General features: G+C 38.2%; 1 protein-coding gene across 1 annotated transcript in view; it reads right to left on the reverse strand.

Annotated features, from left to right (window-relative positions):
• Window positions 1–19,721, reverse strand: part of ITSN1 (intersectin 1) — a 200,480-nt gene that overhangs the window by 82,406 nt on the left and 98,353 nt on the right. The window contains exons 17-20 of the mRNA XM_008073409.2: window positions 11,238–11,365; window positions 8,702–8,931; window positions 5,232–5,353; window positions 3,065–3,079 (exon numbers count right to left, since the gene is read on the reverse strand). Of these exons, the coding sequence (XP_008071600.1) occupies window positions 3,065–3,079; window positions 5,232–5,353; window positions 8,702–8,931; window positions 11,238–11,365 (495 nt within the window). The remainder of the gene's footprint in view (window positions 1–3,064; window positions 3,080–5,231; window positions 5,354–8,701; window positions 8,932–11,237; window positions 11,366–19,721) is intronic.

A 19,721-nucleotide genomic window follows, 5' to 3' on the forward strand; every position in this document is an offset into this window, starting at 1 on the left:
CACCTCAGCCTCCCAAAGGCGCAGGATTACAGGCTGAGCCACCGAGCCCGGCAATTTTTTTTTTTAAGTCAGAGTCTCCCTCTGTCACCCAGGCTGAAGTGCAGTAGCACGCTCACAGCCACTGCAGCTTTAACCTACTGGGCTCAGGCGATCCTTCTGCCTCAGCCTTCCAAATAGTTAGGACAACAGGTGTACACCATCCTGCCCAGCTAAATTTTTTTATTTATTGTAGAGATGAGGTCTTGCTAAGATGCTGCTCTTGAATCCATGAACTCAGGTAATCCTCTCACCACCACCTCCCAAAGTGCTGGGATTACAGGTGTGAGCTACCATGCCTGGCACATTAAATTTTTATTAATCATGAAAAAATATATTTTGGAGAAACCGGGATGTTGTTTTTTTAAAAGCGAAATATTTTTATGGCTCCCTCGCCCCCAAGGCTACTTATATTAAACAAGGAAATACTGTTAGATTTCTAAAAATCCAACATATATAGTTCACCATTTTTCAAAAAAGTTTGAGAAATCCAAGTATCTGATGATTACTATGCCCACAAAAGTAAAAATTATTCAACCAAGAGAGACTGACAATAAAGTTCTACTCCATATTTTTCATGCTCATGTTTCTTAATGGCAAGGTTGATGAAACTAAGAAAAAGCCTGTTGCTATAACACGCCAATTTCCATCTGTTTGCACTTGATAGCTAGCTTCACAAAGACAGTTGAATGGCACTTGACGTGTCACAATGCATTTTGTAGCACAAAATGAAGATACTGCTGCCCCTTCAGCAGGTCAACAAATTATGCCTAGTTAATTCCACATTTCACTACATATTTGGGATGTCAGAGATGAAGTAAACACCATTTCTGTTCTGGGTTGACATTCTCTGTTATACTTGTCTTGGAAGCTGAATTTATTTTTAGTGTCTTATTAAAAATTACAAATGCGATACAATTATAAATATGAAAAGAATATAAAAGTACATCAAATTTAACATGAAAGCCCTTGCTCTATACTGCCCAGAGGTAACTACTCTTGACAATTCAATGTATGTATTTCAGGATATATACATCATATATAAACACTCATACACACACACACACACACACACACACAGAGATTGAGCTGGTATCTCACTCTGTTGCCCAGGTTGGAGTGCAGTAGCATGATCACAGCTCACCACAGTCTTGACTCCTTGGGCTCAGGTGATTCTTCTGCCGCAGTCTCTCAAGTAGCTAAGACCACAGTTGCGCACAGCACATCTGTTTGACATATTTTTTTTTTTTTGTAGAGATGAGGTCTCGCTATGTTGCCTAGGTTGGTCTCAAATTCTTGGGTTCAAGCAATCCTCTTGCCTTGGCCTCCCAAAGTGCTGGGATGTAGGTATGAGCCACTGTGCCTGACCTACATACAGTTTTATTTCTAACCAAAATGCAATTATACTGCACATATTGCGTCTACCTTTGGTTTTTGTTTATTTTTTTGAGTTGGGGGTCTCTGTTGCCCAGGCTGGAGTGCAGTGGCATGATCATGGCTCACCACAGCCTCAACTTCCTGAGCTCAGGCAATCCTTCTGATTCGGCCTCCTAAGTATTTGGGACTACAGATGTACACCATCATGCCTGGCTAACTTAAAAATTTTTGTAGAGACAGGATCTCTCTATGTTGCCCAGACTGGTGTCAAGCAATCCTCAGGCCTCACCTAGGCCACTTAAAGTGCTGAGAACATCAGTGTAAGCCACTACACCATCCCTGCTTCTGCTATTTAAATAGAGATCTTATTTGCATATGTAGAGCTATGTAAAGTTTAAGATATAGTCATTATATTGTTTAGCTATATCATAATTTACTTAAACCATCCCTGTACTAATGTACACTGGGCTGTTTCCTTTTTTGCTTTTACCAATCTTGCAGTGAACACCTATGTGCATATATATTTGTGCAAGTGCCCAAAAAAGGCCTAGAGAGAGAAGAAAAACAGAATTTGTGGGTCAAAGGGAATACGAATTTAAATTTGAATAGGCATTGCCAAATTGCCTTCCAAATGGCTTAACCAATTTATAAAACTATGCCGACAGTGTATATATTACAACCACTTTCCTACACTCTTGACAAAGCTGGATATTATTTAAAAAAAATTTTTTTTAATAGAGATAGGGCCTCTCTATGTTGCCCAGGCTGGTCTCAAACTCCTGGTCTCAAGCGATCATCCTGCCTCAGCTTCCCGGAATGCTGGGATTACAAGCCTCCATGCCAAGCCTTATCAAACTTTAATGAAGCACTCATTTGATAGAAGAACAATGTTATCTTGTTGTTTTTTTTAATATATATATATTTTTTATTTTGAGAAAGCAGGATTTATTAAGAGGACAGAAAAGCTCCCACAGGGGAAGGGGACCCGAAAGGGTTGCCCTATCTTGTTTTTTTAACTTGCATTTTCCTAATCATCCATTAAGCTAAACATATTTTCATATATTTTTAAAATCACTTACTTTTAACTCTTCTTTATCTGTGAATGTCCCTTCCTACCTTCTGCAGACGGTCTAACGCTTGTGCATCTCTTTCAAAGTAACTGTTTGGAGTCTCCATATAATTTCGATAGTAACCCTGGGTCTTTTTTGTATTTTGCATTATAGAAACTAATCATGTATATTGTTTTTTATGGCTTCTGGTTTTTATAGTCTAGAAAGGACTTACACAGAAAATTATTCCAATATTCTCCTTTAAAAATATTTTCAGAATTTTATCTTTTAACTTGAATCTACTTGGAACTCCTCTTGTTCATGGCCTGAGATGGAGACTTGACCTAATCACTTGCCAGATACAGAGCTTTTAAGCTAGTCCTTAAGTGGAGTCTAGCAAATAGAAAGCCAGTACATAAACTCACAAGATTTACAAACTGCTTTCTTTTTTTGTAAAGTACAACCTATTACACAGACTCAAAACATATTTTAACTGCCACAACAACACCCAAAGATATGTGTACTTACACAGAATTAAAGTGACTTAAAAGAACAAAACATTTAATAAGATGCAGACTTCCTGACAGTTAGGCAGCACTTACCCATTCCCCTTTAACCTCCACCAGGAAAGCAAAGGTTTGAAAGCAAGGCAAAATATATGTTTAATGAAATGCTTTATTCTTATAGCATATCTAAACTCTACTCATCTAACCAAGCTGATGGTTAACTAGCCAATTCAAGAAAAAAGATTCAATACCATTGTAACAGGACTAGGATTACGGGTCAGGCCTGAGTATATTCCCAAAAAAGAGCAATACTTTCTCATTAAAATACAGATCACCTGCAAGGTTTTCTTATCATAACATTTCATAACATTTCCTTATTTAAAGAAGAGAGCATTAATTTTCTGTACCTTGTGTTGCAAAAAAAAAAAAAACCAGTTTCAAAAACATTAGGACTTTTTAAAAAAAAAATCATATTGATGTCACATTGTATTTTTAGAAATTTTAGATTGTGCTATGGCATGTTTATATATTTTACAATTAATCTGCTTTAAAAGGCATGCTATTTCAAATATGAGGCAGTGTAAGTAAAGTAGCTTCAGCCATTAGAAACCTCAGTGCAGGGAATAGGAGGTGGTAAGATCAGAAGAAAGCAGACAAACACACCCTGCCGGCTCCTCTCACTGGTCCTGTGTACGGGGGTGTGCCCAAACTTAAGAGAAACCAACAGTTCTTTCTGCAAAGAATGGGTGAGGTTGGCACTCAGCACACTTCAGACATTCAATAGCTGTTGCTAAATGAAAGCATGGAGTTTGAAGAGGTATTCATTATTGTTAAGGTGATTTTGACTTCTAAAGATTTGAGACTTTTGGCCTTGACTCTTCCAGTCCATAATGACAGAGAAAGCAGCTATCAAAAAAAAAAGAGGAGAGGGACTGACTTCTCTGAGTACCTAACACATTGTTCTATGTATTTTGGCCTCTTAAAGATCATACATTCTGCACACAGAGATATGATGTGAACGTGCAAGATGAATGCACAAGTCACAGTATAATAACCTGTACAATATCCTTTTATACTTCAAAGACATATAGTCCTTGTGTGAGAAACATGCTTGTCTCAATACTTTTTTTTTGAGTCGGAGTCTCATTCTGTTGCCCAGGCTTGAGTACAGTGGCACAATCACAGCTTACTGAAGTTTAGACTCCCAGGGTTCAGATGATCCTTCTGCTTCAGTCTCCCAAATAGCTGGGACTACAGGCACACACCATCACACCTGGCTAATTTATTGTTTTATTTTGTTGAAGAGGCTAGGTCTCACCATGTTGCCTAGGCTGATCTTGAACTCCTGGGCTCAAGCAATCCTCCCACCTCAGCTTCCTAAAGTGCTAGGATTACAGGTATGAGACACAGAGCTCCACCTTTGTCTCAATTCTAATAGTTCTTTAAAAATTCTAAACCATTCCCACCTTAAAAAAGAAAGAAACAAACAAACAAACACTAAGTGTAATGCAAAGTTTGGCTACTTGTAAGGTTCTTACTCTTAAGTGGAATAACTAGATGTAGGAACTACTGTTTTTGTTTTTTAGAAAATAATTTAGGTCAACCACATTTCTTTATTTTCTTTCTTAAGCTGGTTCCTATAGTTTTCGTCACAGTAATAAGATTATTGTTATAGTTAAAGGAAATAAACTACAACAAAACAAAATTCTGAAATGTTTTTTCGGCTAATTTAAGAGTAGGAAAGCAGATTAACTGTATTTAATATGTTAATTTTTACATAATTCAAAGTTTATACAATTAAAAGAAAAAAAGATGCTTTGACCCGAAGATACAAAAGTTATCATTGGCAATTATGAAAATGATAGATCATTTTGCACTTAAAACTATTTCTTAAAAACACATAGTATATATTATATAAAGTATGTATAATATATGTAATATGTATTATATATTCATAATATATAAGTAGTAATCTAAACTCTGAAATGATCAGACATTTATAGATTTTAAAATGCTATGGTTGTGATAAGGACACATTGTCTTTACCACCTCTATTTGAAAGTGATGCTAAGATACATTTTTTAAAACATCATTTTTCATTTTAATAGAAAAAGAAGATGATTGAACTTATACTTCAAGAACACAGATGCGGATTATTGGGTTTCATACTCATCAACAATTTCACAATTGTCAAATAAAATGCAAAAAGAGGACAGGAGCTAATCATCAAGAGAAATGACCCTCTCACTGGAATCTTTCTTACCATGACTATGTCTCCTGGTTGGATGGTGATTTCGTCATGACTTCTGGATTCAAAGGGATATAGTGCTCGGTAATATACCACTTTTACATTCTCCTGTGCAGAAATGGTAAGAGGACCTTTTTCTGTTTGTGAAAAAGTGTAGGGGGGATGGGAGAGACAAAACGAAATCATTACAGCGAACACAAATGTATGACAACAAACCAAATAACTGACATCTCCTCTAATGCCTACTTTAACCTCTGAACTATTTCCATTCATTCAAAGAATTTCTGAAACATGCACTGAATGCCAAAAGAGAGCCAAACTGACGTCAGCAACTCAAACCCATCAGGGAATTCTTATTAGCAGACTCTCTCTAAAAAAAGGTCATGCCGAGGCTGACAGCAGCCAGGCTGCCTAAAGGGCCCTTGTCTTTGCTTCTTGGCTTGGGCTCTAGCAGTGCACATCTGTAAAGCATCAATATCCCCCTCCTCCCCACCCAGGGGGTTGAGTACAATGCAGCATTAGGATATGACCCAAAATCTGAATCAGCCACGGAGAAAACTTGTTTGGGAGAAGACAGAGAAGTAAAACTTTCCATATTTAAAGACATGGGAATGCTGATGTTTTGGGCACTTAACATGGCCGTTTAAAACATAAATGTTCATTTCAGCAAGAACAGTTATTACTGATAGTCCCTGGTGATGAAAAAAATCCTCCTTTACATTTCCTAGGGAAAAATGAGCCCAAGGACAGACCCCTGGATGAAAATAATTTAGATTTTTTTTTTTTTTTTGAGTTGGAGTCTTACTCTGTCGCCCAGACTGGAGTGCAGTGGCCGCTCCCGGCCACCGCAGCCTCGACCTGCTGGGCTCCGGCGATCCTTCCACCTCAGCCTTCCGAGTAGCCGGAATTACAGGCATGTGCTACCACGCCCGGCTGATTTTTTGATTTATTGTAGAGATTAGGTCACGCCAAGTTGCCCAGGCGGGCCTCGAACCCGCAGGCTCAGGCAATCCACTCACCTCAGCCTTGCAAGGCGCAGGATTACAGGCTGAGCCACAGAGCCCGGCAATAATTTAGATTTTAAATGAACTAAAATTTTAAAACATGTATATGGGCAGAGGACACTTTGGATTCTAGTTAACAGTAACAGCCCTCTGAGCTTTTTTACCAAAGAGCTGTAAATATTTTGACATATATCTATCTTCTCTGAAAAGCAGTGAGAGGGACGTATTATCGCCATGTGATCTTGAACTGTATGATAGGCAAGATTTCCCACTGACACAGGGGCAAATAAATCCTCATTTTACACTAGGAAGAAGCACAAGGAACTTAAACTAGCTGCCTAAGATCAAGTGATGATGAAATTATTTTCAGATTAAAACAAACATTATTAAAAAATAATGCCCTTACTCCAACATGGTTGCTACTGTATGGGTCTGATAACTTGCCAGTCTTTCCCTCTGGACTGCATGCATCTGAAGTGAGAATGGTGCCTGACCTGACACTGTACCTTACTCACATCCCTGTCTACTGCGCAGATGGGAAATGAGTAAACCTTTACAGAACAGTTTGAAACTATTTTTCTTTTGTATGTGGCAGGAATAAAAAAGCACACCAATGACTGAACAAAATTGATATAATTTATCATACAAAGAAAAAGCAATCACCTTCTTCAGCTGAGCATTATTTATTTGCAAAGCTCTACAATACCATACAGCTGCACAATAATTTAAAAAGTATATTCTAGGCCGGGCGCAGTGGCTCACACCTATAATCCTAGCACTTTGGGAGGTCGAGGTGAGAAGATTGCCTGAGCCCATGGGTTTGAGACCAGCCTGGGCAACTTGGTGAGACATCATCTCTACAGTAAATCAAAAAATTAGCTGGGTGTGGTGGCACACGCCTGTAGTTCCAGCTACTTGGAAGGCTGAGGGGAAGGATCGCCTGAGCCCAACAGGTTGAGGCTGCGGTGGCTGTGAGTGTGCCACTACACTCCAGCCTGGGTGACAGAGTAAGACCCCAACTCAAAAAAAACCAAAAAAAACATTCTAGCTTGCACCCAATATTATACAAGGGGGAACCCCCAAAATTGGAATTTATGTATAAAGATTATGTATTTATTCTTACATGTTTAAATTTTAAGCACATTCAATTTGTTTGATGCAATACACCTACCAAGATGCTTTTTCCACTGCTCAGAACAGTTTTTGTCATCAGTTTTGTCGCCTTTTAGTGCTGCTGCCATTTTTTGTTTCACCTCTTCCACATCAGCAAAACATTTCACTTTGAGGACTTTTTTCATCCCAGGGAAAAAAAGTTGCTCGGGCCAAGATCAGGTAAATAGGAAGGGTGGGGCATGGAGGTCATGCTGTTTTTAGTCAAAAACTGTTGACCACTCAGTGTGGTGCAGGCAGGTGCATAGTCATGGTGGAAGACCCAGTCACCTGTTTGCCACAACTAGGGACATTTATTCCACAAATCATGAGGCAACCTTTTTGAAACTTCCAGATAAAAACTTTGGTTGACCATTTGATCTGGAGGAACAAATTCTCAGTGTACTACAAGGGGCCTGCCTTCCAAAAATATAATTCCAGGTTTTTTTGGGTCCCCTTATTATATAAGGGATAGCTTTTGCTAGCTGTTGCAGTTAGATCCATTTTTTCGTTTTTTGAATCAGAGTCTCACTCTGTTGCGCAGGCTGGAGTACAGTGGCATGCTCACGGCCACCCCAACGTCGAACCACTGGACTCCAGCGATCCTTCCACCTCAACCTTCCAAGTAGCTGGAACTACATGCATGCGCTACCATGCCCGGCTACTTTTTGATTTATTGTGGAGATGAGGTCTTGTCAAGTTTCCCGGGCTGGTCCCAGCACTTTGGGAGGCCAAGGCAAGTGGATTAGCCTCAGCCTCCCAAAGTCCTGGGATTACAGGCTGAGCCACCAAACCTGACCTTTTTTTTTTTTTTGAGAGGCAAATTATGTTCAAAGGGCAAAACATTGTGAAACTTTTCAAAGGGGGGAAAAAAAAAACCAAACAGTTTTATGCAGTGTAGACTTAAGACAGTGAATGCCACATCAGTGGAGGCAAGGGTAAAGATACCACTTCCTGCTGCAGAAACAGCTCAGAAATTACTGAGAAAAACAAGCCACAGAAGTAGGTACTTTTTGCAAGATAGTTAAGATTTCTGTTTGGAATATAGGTGTATGAATGGGGTTTGCTAATGGAACTCCATGCCACTTCTGTACCTCTATAGAGGATTTGTGGATGCCAGTGTAGTGAGGGCCAGAAGTTGGCACAGTGGTGGGAAAACTAAACAGACCTTGAATGATTCTGGGGAATGAAAAGCTGCCTTGCCCCAAATAAAAGGCTGACATTTCCATGTTCCTGTAGCTGAGATAGGGCCTGATTAGATAGATCCATTTCTCAAAAGGATCTGGGAGAGAAGAGGACTTATTTTCTAGAATTGTTTTTGGCTTCTAGTACCTGCGGTGGACCAGGGTGCTTGGATAGCTGGCTTAGCTGGTTCCTGGTGTGGATGGAAAAGCCGACCCAGCTTGTCTTGCGCTTCCTGTTTGCCTTTTTCCTCGCCATCCCTCTTTTTGACACTCTCTTCCCTTTTCGGTTTTTCTTCCTCATGGAGTCTTCTTGGTCGCTGATACTCATCCTCTTGCTGCACGTGCTCCAGCCACTGCTTGTCCCTTTCTTGAGCTCGTCTGCCAACAAACATGCTTGATTACAGCAAGGAAGTAACTCTAATTTAACACCACTGTTGCCTCTTTTCACAAAAAAAGCTCCATCTAGTCAATGGGATGGTAAACATCAAGGGAATACTGTTCTTCAGATGGAGCAACTGAATCAAGGAAACAAAGGCTTTCGGGGCTCCAATTCTGAGTGAGAAGAAATCAGATGATTTAGGAAAACACAGGAAGAAAATTTCTGCTGTATTTTATAAAGTAATTACAATAATTAGAAAAATACTTAATGTTAAAACTGGTATTAAACTACAAAAAAAAAGCCATAAAACAAACAGGAATGTAACTTCTATGAAAATAAAGTATACCCAACACAGCAAATGAAACATGATGGCTTAAATAAGTCCATGGTCAATGAGATCACTAACTAAAGGTATAACACATTTACACGCACACATGTTGCTCCCAAAACCTGAAGTTAAAAGCAAGAGATTATTTTACTGATTTCAACTACTGTGTTTTTGTTTTTCCAAGTAGCTGAAACAAATAGAAAGTTGCAATTAAAACTAGGCCTTGAAAATTATGAGAGTCTCAACCTGAAACTCACAGGAAAAGATGGGGAATGATTTTTCTCTCATTCCATAATACTTTATAAAATCAGAAAACACTTTTGGTAAAATTAATGAACAATAACAAATGATATAATGATAAGAACTAGGTCTCTCTATATTAACTCCATTTATCTTCATATAGATAGGTAGGTCCAACCATTATCCCCCTTTTACAGATGAAGAAGCTGAGGCAGAGATATTAAATAACTTGCTCAAGTTATATAGCCTTACAGGCCTAAATTCCAATTCCAGGCAGCCTGGTTCCAGAATCTCCAACCTGAACTGCTATCCTGTGACATAGCACAAAGGTCACTGGTTGGAATTAGAAAACTGCTATGGGAAACATAATTCAAATAAATTATACTTTTAGTCTCTACTGTAAAAAAAATTATGTTTATTTCTACTCTATATGAATGTGAAAATTTAATACAGAATTCTTTTTAACTTAAATCTTAAACATTCTACTTATAATTTTTAAAATGTCTTTTAAGAAAGCATAAAACACATTTTTTGGAGTGGTAGGGATATTGTTATTTATAACAACAACAACAAAAAATAAATTGTTTAAAATTTTCTACCAATAAGTATATAATCATCTATGTTTGAAGTTACATTTGGGGTACTGTTTATCTATATAGTTAGAATATGTATCACACATATTTGTACTATGCCATTTCTGTGTTATAATATTTTATGTTTATTTCTACTCTGTAGGAATGTAACAGTTCAGTGCAAGATAGCCTGGATAATAAAAGCATTTTACAAACTTAGTGTGATCCTTAGTTCAATCACCAAGAAAACCATAAAAAAGTCTTCTAAATTGGTTTGAGACCACAGTCATACTCCCCGCTGGCACCAAAAAACAAAAACATAAACAAGCACACAGACTCAGAAGACTATACCCATAACAAAGCATGCATGGTTCTGTTTGCCTCATGCCCTCTGTTTCTTTACCTTTGTAGTTTAATTTCAATTACCAATTTTTGTAATTTACACCCTATCATTGGGATGTTTGGTCATTTTTGGTTTCTGGAATGTAAAATTAACTGACATTTAAACGGCAAATATCCAATACAAAATCAGACACAACAAAAGTTAACACATTTCTACAATTTACTACAGAAAGTTTCAAGTAAAAATAAACAATCACAAACACAAATATTCAAACAGAAACAGACAAAAATGTGTCTGTATACCAAGCAGCAGTGGCAAATTTTCCCCTTTTGTACTCAAGTTTAATTTGCAGTTGAAAAAAAGAAGAAAGGAGACAGAGGGGCCCACCCTGGTTCTGCTGGAGGAGCCTGTGTGGGGAGCTGGCTCAGTGGCTTGGATTTCAAACCAGGCACTTGGACCACTGTTAGGAAAAGGCTGTGAACTGGAAACGTATTTTGGCCATTAGCATGCAAATGAGCACACCAAGTGTCCTAATTTCCTTGTATAATTCCATTTATCTACATAGTAGTAGCTTGGGAGAGCTCTGGGAACTAACCAAGAACTTCAGAGGGTACTAATATATGTAAAGATTTATACAGACATGTGTTTGTGCTTACAGATACACACAAACACACACAAATACATACACACACACACACACACACACTGCAGACTAAAGGTTTTTTCTGGTGCAGAAACTATTGGGAGAAGTCAGGCAAAGAAGAGTAAATCCTTAAAGCTCCTTCCAGATGAGTCCACAATCCACAGAAAAGATTCACTCACCTTTGGGCTTCTTCTTTTTGTTTTTCTAATTCTATGATCTTTCGCTCTTGTTCTTTCTGTTTCAGTCGTTCAGCCTCTATGGACTTTTGCTTCTGGAGTTGCTGTTTATTATGTATTTCCCTTAATTCCTAAAAGGAATGGAGAAACAGTTCATGTACTGGCATGAAGTGACAGGCATTTCAACTGTTTATCGTCATGCAGCATTTCATAGTGGGGAAGCCTAGAACACTTGAAAGATAACTTTTCAGAGCTGAAAAGCATCAAGCTGGAAAGCTAAAAGCACTCTACATATTAACATGATTGTTTTCCAAAGGCTGCTCAAGATTACATTCTAATTTACCATTATAGCCATTATATAATTTACCATTTTCTATGATTGGCTCTAGAAGAAAATTGTTAGCAAAGGGTGGGAGATGAGCTATACTGCTAAAGGATGAACTATAACTATGGAAAGTAATCAGTTTTAAGATATGGCAATGATCATGTATTAAACCTTAAGTTCCTTCTGATAGTGAATCAACACCAACCTCTACTGGCTCATAAAATATACACATCTCTACTTCACATACTACCTCCATTAAAACCTCACCTCCATTATGTCTTAGGACAAATGGACATCTCTTTGCTCCATGACTTCAATTCTTCCCACACCTCTTCCAGAGCATCTTCTTACTAAATCCATCCATGAGATTGCCAACTGCCCCAGACTAAACCAGCAATCAGGTTGAGAGTAAAATCTATAATTTGATGATGACTACTTCAGATCCAATTTTCTCACTCAATACTAGCTTCAGGAATAGCAGTAATTTTCCTAGCAGGCTACTGAAAATAAAATGCATTCTATGATATTTAAAGTACTAGAGTCAGAAGTTTAAACACCCAAAAGTATTAAGAACAAGGAAACGCTTGTTGAAAAAGAAACACTGACTCCATATGAATCAAATGGTCACTAATAGATCAAGTCACTGAAACTCCTCTTATTAGGATCAACAATAAATCAGATAAATTAAAGTGCCCAGTAGAGTCAAGAGTGTCTTTCCAGTTGACTTCTTGATCTGACTAGGGCTGGTCCTCCCAGTGGGCAGCCTAGGTCTATAAGGGGAGATTTAAGAACTACAGTCTGTCTTGACTTCTATCACCTTGCTCACTGGGAAGTCCAGATGGGCAGATTTCTTCCAGGCCCTAAAGTCCTACCTTTAGATTCATTCCAAGATTGAACAACAAAGGTGGAGTGTGTTTATCTATGGAAGGCCAGTGTTAAAATGTACTTGTTATTGGAAAACAGTAATAAAGTTTAGGCTAATCTTTTCCGACTAATTAGGTTGTGCTGAGACAAAAGTTAAAGTGCATATACAAATGTTTTATAAATTGTGACTCTGAAAGGCTCTAAGAGGGAACAATAGGATACAAGAAAAAGTTCAACTGGAGATTGGGTGTTGGGGGAGGAATGTACTTGGGAGGAGGAAAGCACTGGAGGGAGAGAGAGAGGGAGGAAGGGAGGGAGAAAGGGAAGAAGGAAGGAAGGGAGGGAGGGAAGGAGAGTGCCTTCAGTGTAGGATCCAGCAGAGGACACTGGGAATGTCCAGGCAAGAGGCAGCAGGAAGAGGTAACTTTGTAAGTTATCCTGGGCATGTGACAAGAGCACCTGGGTCAGGAACTTAGCTAGGGAGGGGGCAGAGGGGAAAGAGTGGGACAAGACTGGAAAGTACTGATGAAATCTCACTCTGACTGTTTATAGTGCTAAGAGAAGAAAATCAACACCAGGAAGAAAGCCATTTTCATCATCTTTCTCATTGCTATACTATGGGATGTACAACTTATTTAAAAATCAGCAGTCTTGGTTTTCATAGTAATTTGGGATCAAGAATAAACAGTAATCACTAATAACATGAATAAAATAATCTGGTTAACATTTTGGATTTGATACTTCAGAGACAAAAGGAATAATGGGCCAATTCTTGTTATTAAGAGTTATCTGCATTCTTGGCTTAAGTTAGTATCTCAACATGAAAAAGAGAATTGCAGTGGAATGATATGAAATAAAACTCCAATGGCCTAAGAGAGGGACCAGGGTCCCAAAAGTCAGCATTGCAAACAGGGGTAGATAGCCCATCCTTTCAAAGGAAGGGTAAAGAGGGACTGATTTACACTTTTTTCTATTTTAAAATTTCATTTCTAATACCATCAAATTCTTAAAAAGGTCAAAAAAAACACCAAAAAAACCAATTTACAGCAAAAGACTATAATTAAAAGGAACTGAACTGGGAACCAAGAAACCTGGATTCTAATCTCAGGTACCTGATATAAGCCAGCAGCTGAATGAGAGATGTTTTAGATTTTCTTTTAGTTCTGAGATCTGCTAAATTCTTATACATTGCTCATCACGTAACAATCTATTCTTATTATTTCTGCATCTCTTTTATTTACTTTTATTCTTACTATAAGAATGATCCAAAAGGGTGCAAGCAAAATAACTCAGCTGAAATTAAATACAAGGGAGTAAGAAATGTCAGGGGAGGAAGAACATTTTAGTATGATGTTCAGGAACCTGATATATATTTTAATAAAGAAAGCCTTTATTTCATCCAGAAAAAAATGTATTTATAAACAGAATGATATTCAAAATACTTAATAGGAATCACACAACCAGAATGGATGCTGGCCATGATGCACCTATTTTACTAGATAGGCCAGGGGACCAAGTGAAGATTTTTCATTTTTCTTAAGAAGTACACTGCACTTCCTTTCTATACGAGACTCTAGCTGGGCACAGTAGCTCACACCTGTAATCCCAACACTTAGGGAGTCCGAAGCAAGAACCCAGTTTGAGACCAGCCTGGACAACATGGCAAGATCTAGTCTCTATAATAAATTAAAAAATTAAAATTAGCCAGGTGTGGTAGTGTATACCTATAGTTCAAGCTACTTGGAAGGCTGAGGCAGAAGGAATGCCTGAGCCCAGCAGGTTGAGGCTGTGGTGGCTGTGATTATGCCACTGCATTCCAGCCTGGGTTACAGAGTGAGACTCCAACTCAAAAACAAACAAACAAACAAATTACACACACACACACACACACACACACACACACACACATATATACACACATATATATACATATATATACGTATATATATATGTGGCTCTAGCAATTGGATGTCGATTTACAGATCATTAGCTACCAGATACAAAGTCAAGACAGACGGAAGTAAAGCTTGTAATATGTTAGGAGGCGCTGTAAAATGAAAAGCAGTAAGGAGTGAATTTAAAGAATTTATAGGAAAAAATCATGTCAACCAGACAGTTTCAAAAACAGTTTTAAAATGCATCAAATACATGAAAGAGAATATTTAAAAGTGAAAAAATACATTTCTTTTTTTATTATATCAGCATTATAGTATGGTAGATTAAATCAATCTTTGGAACTATCTAAGTAAGTTGCAGCTTCAAGTACCTCCCAGCAATGGAGCTTACAGGAACTGTAACATAACAGATGCAAACAAGGTAATGGAAGCCTTGGCACATTATGATTCAGATTTGAAGATGGCAACGTTTTTCTATCATTTGCTTCAACTAAATCAAACCCTGCTGAGATAAATCAAGATGCTGCACACAGGCAGGTCTCCTGGGTCTTTTTCTCTTTTCTTGAACTTAAGAGTTTAAGACAGCCTGAATACAAGTAAGCAGAACTTGGATGATATCTAAGTGGATAAACTCTTTAAAAAACAGTGGTCCCTAACCATTTTGGCATCAGGGACAGGTTTCATAGAAGACAATGTTTCCACGGACAGAGGGTACGGGGGAGAGATGATCAGGAACTAGATTCTCGTTAGAAACTAAGGAGTGAGTGCAGCCTAGATCCCAGTTCACAGCAGGGTTTATTCTCCTATGAGAATTTAATGCTGCCACTGATCTGCTCGTTCTCCACTCACCTCCTGCTGTGTGGCCCCGTTCCTAACAGGCCACGGACCAGTATCAGTCCGCAGCCCAGGGTTTAAGGACTCCTGTTTTAAAAAGTTGGATCCCCAGCTACTACCAAGGGGAGAGATGACCAGCTAGAAGCCCAAATTTTGCGTGCAGGCAGCCTGCTTATGTGGCAAATCCTCACCTGTACCCCACAACTCAAAAGAAAAAGTTGGACCCCCAAAAAGACAAACTATATGGAGGAATATGTACTAAAAACCAGTGAATGATTTGCCCTCTTTTGCCATAAAATAGCCCTTGTAAAACACCAAGTTATTTCAGATAGGGGAACAGATGGTTGCACTGTTCTCTCATTCTTTTCAATACTGTACTCTTCATTTACCCAGGAAATGAGCAAACTATTGGAGAAAATGGCTAAGAAAATATTCACCACACTTAAATGTATCAACTTTTCCTGATGGGCAACCTGAATAAAATGACCTCACAAATTCTATTACATCCACATATACTCTGTCACAGTTATTTCTCTACTATAACAAAGATAAAAAGAGAAGGAATTAAGAAACCATTGGCTGGGCTTGGTGGCTCAGCCTGTAATCCCAGCACTTTGGAAGCCCGCATGTCTACAATAAAAAAAGAAGAAAAAATTAGCCAGTTATGGTAGTGCATGCCGGTAGTTCTGTCTACCCGGAAGGCTGAGGCAGAAGGATCACCAGAGCTCAACAGGCTGACACTGGAGTGGCCGTGAGTGTGCCACTGCAGTCCAGCCTGGGCGATGAAGTGAGACTCCAACTTAAAAAAGAAAAAAGAGAGAGAGAGAAAAAAAGAAATTACTAAGAATCAAAATCTAGGAATTTAGTATTGAGTGTTCAACCTTGCTGATTTTTATTCTATGAGTTCTATTCAAGTGTATGATATGTTTTATACTAGGTACAGTATGTCATAACACAATATTATCTTCTAATAAAGTACAGTACTTAATAAATAAGAAATTATCAAACAAATATTCAAGAAGGTTTAGCTATATGTAATAGACAAATACTTATGTGGGAAAAATACAACTATAAAATATATAGTATGTATAGACTTAGATAAAAAGATTTCTATTACAAACAACATATACAGAATTCTAAAGATATAGAACAGATATAGAACAGAATTTCTTAGTCAGGTTCCATGAATAAGTTTTGGCCCTGTGAACACTTAGAAACTGTATGCAGACTTAGGATACACAGGCATCTTTCAGGTGGACAAAGCTCATACCTTTTATGAGATTCTCAAAGGGGTCTTTGATAAAACACAGATTATGAGCCACAGTAAAAATTACTGGCAAAGATTCTGTTTTGTATTAGTTAAGATAAATGAAAATGAGCTTGCTATTAATTTTCTTCCCTAGACCAAAGATGGAGAAGTTACTTATTTTCCCTAAAGAAGTAAGATATTTGAACCATAAAACATCTCTGGACATTATATGGCATACAAAGTATTTCAAAAGCAGTATGTTTGACAAATTAAATATCCAAGAAGATTCAACTATTTTTCCATTGAGGAATGTGGTCCATGTTCAAGTTTACTGAAGATGGTTGTTCTATTGCTATGCTAAGGGTTGTTCTATAGCTATGCTATACTAAAAAATAGATGTATTAAGTGAAGCAATAAGACTCGAAATATAAAGAAGTATGCACCTGAACAATAGTGTACGGGACTCTTTTTCATAAACATTACTTTGCATAAGTGCTTTTGAAGGGGAAAAAAATAACTAGGAGCAGGGGACTCTGAATGGAGACTAGCAGTTAATGAAAATTTATGTGCTAATCTGAATATCTAACCCTCTGTAGGATAATTTTGCCTTTGGTTTGCCTCAGGCTATCTTTTAGAAATGACAAAAACAAACATATCTTAATTACTTGAAATTCATAAAGGCAATACCATAAATCAAAATAAAATTGTTTAGGACACATACCATATTTAAAATAATCTTCATACTCTTAATATTAAATTGACCTCATAATAAATTGATCTAGATACCAGTATCAGAAATTTCAGGTTTTGTTTTATCTACAACATAATTTCTCATCTAGGATGATATGTAGCACACAATTATCAAAATTTATAAAAGGCCTTTTGAGTTTTAAAATACATTAATTTTTTTCAAATTAAGTGATTGTGAAACAAATCAATGCAAACTGATATTCTATTTAACACAAAATTATAAAATGTATTCATTTATAAAATTATTTATTTAGACATAGGGTTTCAATATGTTGCCCAAGTTGGAGTCCAGTGGCTATTCATAGGTACAATTTTTTTTTTTTTTTGAGTTGTAGTCTGATCCTATCACCCAGGCTAGAGTGCAGTGGCATGTTCACGGCCACTGCAGCCTCAACTTGCCAGACTCAGGTGATCCTTCCACCTCAGCTTTCCAAGTAGCTGGAACTATGGGTGCATGCCACTATGACTGGCTAATTTTTTGATTTATTTGTAGAGACTAGGTCTCGCTAAGTTGTCCAGGCTGGTCTTGAACCCCTGAGCTCAGGCAATTCTCTTGCCTCCACCTCCCAAAGTGCTGGGATTACAGGCATGAGCCACTGTGCCCAGAACCATAGGCACAATTATAGCTCACTGCAGCCTCAAACTCCTGGCCTCATGCAATCCTCCCGCCTTAGCCTTCTGAGTAGCTAGGACTATAGGTCCGTGCCACCGTACAAGACTACATTTATTCATTCTTTTTTTTTTTTTGAGTTGGAGTCTCACTCTGTCGCCCAGACTGGAGTGCAGTGGCCGCTCCCGGCCACCGCAGCCTTGACCTGCCAGGCTCCGGTGATCCTTCTGCCTCAGCCTTTCAAGTAGCCGGAATTACAGGCGCGCGCTACCACGCCCGGCTGATTTTTTTATTTATTGTAGAGATGAGGTCTCACTGCCCAAGCGGGTCTCAGGCAATCCACTCACCTCAGCCTCCTAAAGGCGCGGGATTACAGGCTGAGCCACCGAGCCCGGCTTATTTATTCATTCTTGATGCATTAAAGTGAGAGAAGGCTGGGCATAGGGGCTCACACCTGTAATCCAGCACTTTGGGAGGCTGAAGTGAGAGGATTTCTTGAACCCGGGAGTTTGAGACCAGCTTGGGCAGCATAGTAAGACCCTGAGGCCAGGAGTTTGAGGCTGCAGTGAGCTATAATTGTGCCTATGGTTCTGGGTGCAATGGCTCATGCCCATAATCCCAATACTTTGGGAGGTGGAGGCAAGGGAATTGCCTGAGCTCAGGGGTTCAAGACCAGCCTGGGCAACTTGGCGAGACGTCATCTCTACAATTAAAAAATTAAAAAATTAGACAGGTGTGATGATGCACACCTGTAGTCCCAGTTACTTGGGAGATTGAGGTGGAAGGATCACCTGTGCCCAGGAGGATGAGGCTGTGGGGAGCCATGATCATGCCACTGCACTCCAGCCTGGGCAACAAAGTGAGATTCCCAACTTAGGGGGGAAAAAAAAGTAAGAGCAGTATACCAAAAAAGATATATTGATTAGTTATTTAAATTATGAAAAAGGGTATACTAATGTTTAAAATATGTTGAAATATTCTAAATCTACAGTCAATATTTAACCAAGTTGTAAGCCCCAATTCCCATGGCACAAACTGATAGTCAATGTATCATAAGTGGCAGGGGAGAAGGGGATAGGGTGTGTATGTGGAAAGGGGAAGGTAAAAGATCCTGTCCTTGCTGCAATAGGAGTAGGCAATTAGGACCCTGCCATGAGGCTTTGGGAAGTGCCCTGGTCTTGAAAATTGACCCTAGTTTATCCTGAAATTTCAATTTTCCCCTAAATATCTCAACTTTATTTGCAAAGTAATAGTTCATTATTTTAAATACATGTCATTCTAAAAGATAACACTCTCAAGAGGTTTGGCTAAACAAGAGAATAAAAGAGTAAAAAGAAAGTATTTTTTCATTAGATTGAGTTCTGCTTTTCTCCCTTCCCCAAACCATTTTTTATTAAATGGCTAAAACCTTCAAAAGAAAAAAAAATACCTTATAGCTAAAAAACTCAACAACCGACCAACCAGCCTACAATTATGGCACAGAAACTAAAATACAATATCTGTTAACTCTTGGTAGTGCTTTATTTGTCTATATTAAAAGAATCTGTATTATATTTCTACAATTACAAGTAATGAGAAGTAGAATTAGAGGATTTTATTACTTCTATGCAGAAGAGGTATTTTCCAAAGGATCACACAGATAAAAATAAAATTTTATCTTGAACAAAATTAGGTAGCAATCCATGAAAAGAGCCAAACATTAGAAGGCAAACCATGAAAAAAGTCAAACTAATTATGAGAAAGCAATGTTGTTATTCGAATTCACTCTGATTTCTCTTGCTGTCTCTGCATCACCTCTTTCTGGAATTTTTCCTTTCCTTCATTGTTTCCCTTCGCATACATTTTTTTCCTGACTTCTCATTCTGTTCTGTAGTTCTTTCTCCAGCTCTTTTCTTTTTTCCCCTGGTTGCTAAACATTTTGCCTTTCACTGCCTTCATAATGAATGAACTTGCCATGAAA

Source organism: Carlito syrichta, unplaced genomic scaffold (genome assembly GCF_000164805.1).
Source record: "Carlito syrichta isolate Samal-C Ts95f unplaced genomic scaffold, Tarsius_syrichta-2.0.1 Scaffold315835, whole genome shotgun sequence".
NCBI classification, from domain to species: Eukaryota; Metazoa; Chordata; class Mammalia; order Primates; family Tarsiidae; genus Carlito; species Carlito syrichta.